Below are 4,712 nucleotides of genomic sequence, written 5' to 3'. Positions count from 1 at the left end.
ATCAGTGAACGGACGACAGAGAAATAAGTCCTGAGTCAGTGAGTTTGTTCAGTTCATCTGTGTCTAACATCCACTGGTCAGATAGCAAATATCTCAGAAATGGGGTAGGGGTAGAGGGAGCAAAGATTGTGGTGACACAGATTACAACCCACTAACTCCAATTGATAAGTGCTGCTTTTGACTGACATTTATGGAGGGATGTCCCAAGCTTGGGAAAAACTCCAATAATTCATGAGATCTGTGATCTTCTTGAAGTTGGTGTGCCCTCCAGTCATTTTGCCCACCTTTGTGTGCCCCTCTCGTGGGACTCACTTGTGTTTCATCTAAGTTCCTCATAGGGTCCAACAGGGGCCTTCCCTATTTTCTGTTGACATTCTGATCATGTCAATATGGGACTGTTGCAAGAATCCTCATTTAGTCCTCACTGTCCAGTGCCAATAAGCCAGCACAGGAGACAGAGAAAACCTGTAGTTTATTCATGTAGAATATGACATGCTTCATCAGTAGAAAATGGATCCATGTGCATGACCATTCAGCCAAAGATACTTTTACCAGTCTTCCATCTATATGATACATGGAGGCAAAGAGGGGGGGTGGGTAGGTAGGTAAGAGCTGGAGTTTCCCACAAGAAAAGTGGATTGTGCCATTACTCAATAACCAGTCCTATTAGGCAAGGAGATCAATACTTCTATCAGAAGAATAGAAGTTACCTTTCTGGTGACTATCAGAGTTCTCTGAAAGGTGGAAGGGAGATATTGAAGAAGACAGCTTGCTTGAAGTCATCCCTGGAGTACCTGTCAAGGCATCGCATAGTAAAATATGGCAAATACAGGACAAAATAGACTGAGAGATGCCAAGTCTTGACACATTGCTTTTAGTTTTCTGAATTTCTCCTTTAACCAGTTAGACTTGGAAATGTCCAGACAAGGAAAACAAAAAGACAAGTCCTGGACCATGTGCATGTTTGAGTAGAGATGGAATTTTTTTTAGTAGAGGTGTTGGCTTACCTTGATCCTTCACCATCTTTCACCTATAAAATCAATAGCTGTCACATATATTATCACCACCCATAGCAGAACTAATTGAACTTGAGGGAACAGCACATAGTTACGGAATAGCATTTGGGAAGCCAACAGATAAGTATAAAAATCGGGGCTACCTTCTTGGTCTCATTATTAGAAAGAGTACTGGGCTCAGGAATGGAAAATACCTGAGTTCCCATCATACCTCTGACATTTGCCAGTTATATAATCATGTGCAAGTATCTGAAGCCCCAGTTTCCTCATCTGTAAAGTGGGGAAAATACTTATAATTTTTTCTCAGTGGTTATTGAGAGGATCAAATGTTGCATAAAGTGATTTGCAAACCCTAAATTTCTCAATGGGTCAGCTATTATTACTATGTTTACTAATGGCAGGACTCTCAAGTACCTGCAGAGAATAATCAGATTTACTGTGAAATGTCTTTTTTATTTGCCCTGCTAAATGTCCCCTGTTCCAAATCATTAATGAAAATGTCAAATGAACCTGGACCTATATTCCACATTGGAAGCCTTTGGTCCCATATTTATTAATAGCATTGCGTCCATTCTTTCCCCAAGCATTTATATCTTAAAAGAGGGTATTTGTTAACCCAAGTGAAACTCTAAGGAGTGTAAGCTTCAGATACTGTAATAAAGTGAAGAAAATCAAATGGTGGCAGGCAAGGAGATGCTTTAGAATGAAGTGTCCAGCCCTTTCTGGGAGTCTCATATGCTATGTGAAGGAATGAATAAACAAAAGAATGAGTATACAAATGAATGGATGTAAAAAACAATTCTCTCTCTCTCTTTGTTTTTTTTTGCTTTTTGGAGGGCAATTGGGGTTAAGTGACTTGCTCAAGGTCATACTGCTAGTTTTTAAGTGTCTGAGGCCAGATTTGAACTCAGGTCCTCCTGACTCCAGGGCTGGTGCTCTATTCACTGTGTCACCTAGACGCCCCCATAAAAAGAAATTCTCATGGGCTTATGATGTACCAAGTACTGTTTTAAGTGCTGGCTAGTAATAAAAAAGTGACATAGTCCCTGTTCTCAAGGAATTAACACCATAATTGGAAATTCAGCTACAAGAGGGGTGGCTAGGTGGCACAGTGAATAGAATACCAGCCCTGGAGTCAGGAGGATCTGAGCTCAAATCCAGCCTCAGACACTTAACACAAAAACTAGCCGTGTGACCTTGGGTAAGTCACTTAACCCCTGTTGCCCTCCAAAAAAGCAAAAAATAAAAAAAAAATAAATTCAACTATAAGGCTGACGGAAAGACCTGGAAATCTTAAGGGTTTGTTTAGCTGTGGTATAGAAGGAAAGGTCCAAGCGTCTTTAGGAAGCATCAGTAGGTCACAAGGTAGTGCCTGGGGGTCTGAACAAAGCTCTAAAGTAGATAATAAGGCCCAGAGGACTTTAGGATGCAGTATCAAGGCAGATGGCAAGGGCTAGTGGTCCTTCATCTCACAAGAAAGATCTACAGTTGGTGTTTCATTCAGTGTGAAATCCAGATCCACTCTAAGGTTCAGGGGTCTCTAAAGCTTCCCCCTCCTCTTATTTCTTCACTGAGAAAGTAACAGTGGTCTTAAATGTGGAATGGGGATTCAGGCCTGTCTCCTCAAAGGATGAATATGATTGAGGTGGGTTGGGGGAAAGGAGTTAGTATCCAGCCAGAGAGGGAAAGGGAAAGGGAAACTTGCAGAGAGTTTGGGGAAGAAGGGGCACCCCATAGCACTTGGTCATAGCACACCCAGATATATTCTGAGTGGCCTGGGGCAGAGGAGGGGAAGAATGAAGGAGATGTTCCCAGTGATCTTTGCTTTTAATAGTCTTTTATTTTCCCTCCTTTTTTTTTTTTTTTTTTTTTTGCTTTTTGGAGGGCAAATGGAGTTAAGTGACTTGCCCAAAGTCACATGGCTAGTAATTGTGTCAAGTGTCTAAGGTCGGATTTGAAATCAGGTCCTCCTGACTCCACGGCTGGTTCTTTATTCACTGCGCCACCTAGCTGTCCCTTTTCCCCATTTCTAAGCCCTCTACATATCTAAAAGTTCTAAGCCCTCTACATATCTAAAAGTTCTAAGGTTATTTCGACTCCCACCCTCTCCCCACCCAAATGCATCAGATTCTCTCTTGGTAGTGCCAGAAGGTGGAGAGCAGAATATTGATTTATTTAAAAGTAGTTGTTTCCCAGTCATTCTCTGTACATTTTTTACTAGATAGAAGTCGCATTGCTTTCATGCTCTAGGTAAGTTTTGAATCATATGCCCCTTGTCATGCTTACCTGTGTGACAATTTTTTATAATAAAACAAACCAGGTGCAATGTTACATGTTGTATTCAACATACATTAAATTTCATGATATGAAAAATGATATGAAATATGATAGTCAAATTCCAAATTTATCTTGAAAGCTGTTTAGGATTCAGGAGGCTTTTGAAAATTGTTAAAAATAAGCACAATAGCTTATTTTCCATATAAATTCTTTGCCCATGAAAATATCTCTAAATCAGGACTACTTAACCTGGGTTTAAAAAATAATTGATGATTGAATTTCAGTTTAATGACTTTCCTTTGTAATCTTGTTTTTTTAAATTTTGTTTTATGGATTTAAAAACATCATTCTAAGAAGGGGGTCCATAAGCTTCACCAAACTGCCAGAGGATCCCGTGACACAAAACAGGTTAAGAACCCTGTTCTGAACTCATCCACTAGGAAAACTACCAGCAAAGAATATAGGTTTTGACTCCTTTGTTTCAAAATACCCCAGTGAGATAAGAATCTATGAAATTGGTAGAAAAACGAGTTTGCAACCAAAATGCTTACTCAGCCCCTGTGGGAGAGCAAGGGGCACTTTTACTAAAACCTGGAATTAATCAAGATAGCAAAATTATTTTCTCTGAAAAATCGCTGGGGTTAAAGAATTTCTGGGATTAGCTTATGAAAGCCCTTCCTGTGTTATGATAAGGACAACTGAAGGACACTTCTTTGTGTCTCAAGGTAGGAAGCTGGGGAGGGGATGCTTTGTGGGCTTCTGTAGTGGTTAAGTGGTTCTTAGAAGAGAATACTGGAAATTAGACTATGTGCTGATGTCATATTTAAATCACAATTTGAAAAAATTGAGACCTTAGGATCTATAAAAGTAGCACCGTCCAATGCTCAGATTACAACGGGACTCCTCTAAACTGTAAGTCTTTTAATATACTTAGCTTTGTTGATATTTTAAAATTCACCTTCTGCCGCTAATGTTTTTGTATTTCTTTCTTTAACAATAGATTCTCCAACCTGAGATTACCCAACACTAGAGACCCAACAGATTATAATGAAGACCCAGCAGATTTTGGAGAGCTTCTTTCACATGGGGTCCTTGACTCTGTGCTTCCTTCTCGTGACCCTCTTGGCTCAGGGAGGAGAAGGGACTTCCACCAAATCTTCCTGCAAACTTAGAAAGTCGAACTTGCAGCCCCGTTTCATTAGCCATCAAATCATCACGCTGGCCAAAATAGTGAGAAAAAAATATTCTCTCCCTCTCTCTTGCTGACTAAACAAGAAATACTTTCTTTTATCCCCTCCTCCAGAAAGCTGTAGAGTTGGAAATCAAATTACTTTATAGTGTTAGATTCAGTAAAATTCAGGAATTTTTAATTTAAATTTAAAATCTAATTTAATTTAAATCTAAAATTTAAGAATATTT

At 39.5% G+C, this 4,712-nt stretch overlaps 1 protein-coding gene across 1 annotated transcript in view; it reads left to right on the top strand.

Annotated features, from left to right (window-relative positions):
• The first annotated feature begins 4,168 nt into the window (after nt 1–4,168).
• Nucleotides 4,169–4,712, top strand: part of IL22 (interleukin 22) — a 6,962-nt gene continuing 6,418 nt past the window's right edge. The window contains exons 1-2 of the mRNA XM_069081755.1: nt 4,169–4,205; nt 4,294–4,523. Coding sequence (XP_068937856.1) covers nt 4,341–4,523 — 183 coding nt within the window. The 5' untranslated portion in view covers nt 4,169–4,205; nt 4,294–4,340. The remainder of the gene's footprint in view (nt 4,206–4,293; nt 4,524–4,712) is intronic.

This window comes from Petaurus breviceps, unplaced genomic scaffold, assembly GCF_028583685.1.
Source record: "Petaurus breviceps papuanus isolate PSGF00001 unplaced genomic scaffold, PetGlider_PUasm1.0 154, whole genome shotgun sequence".
Taxonomy (NCBI): domain Eukaryota; kingdom Metazoa; phylum Chordata; class Mammalia; order Diprotodontia; family Petauridae; genus Petaurus; species Petaurus breviceps.
The sequence above is the reverse complement of the archived record's forward strand: the minus strand, read 5'-3'. Positions and strand labels throughout refer to the sequence as shown.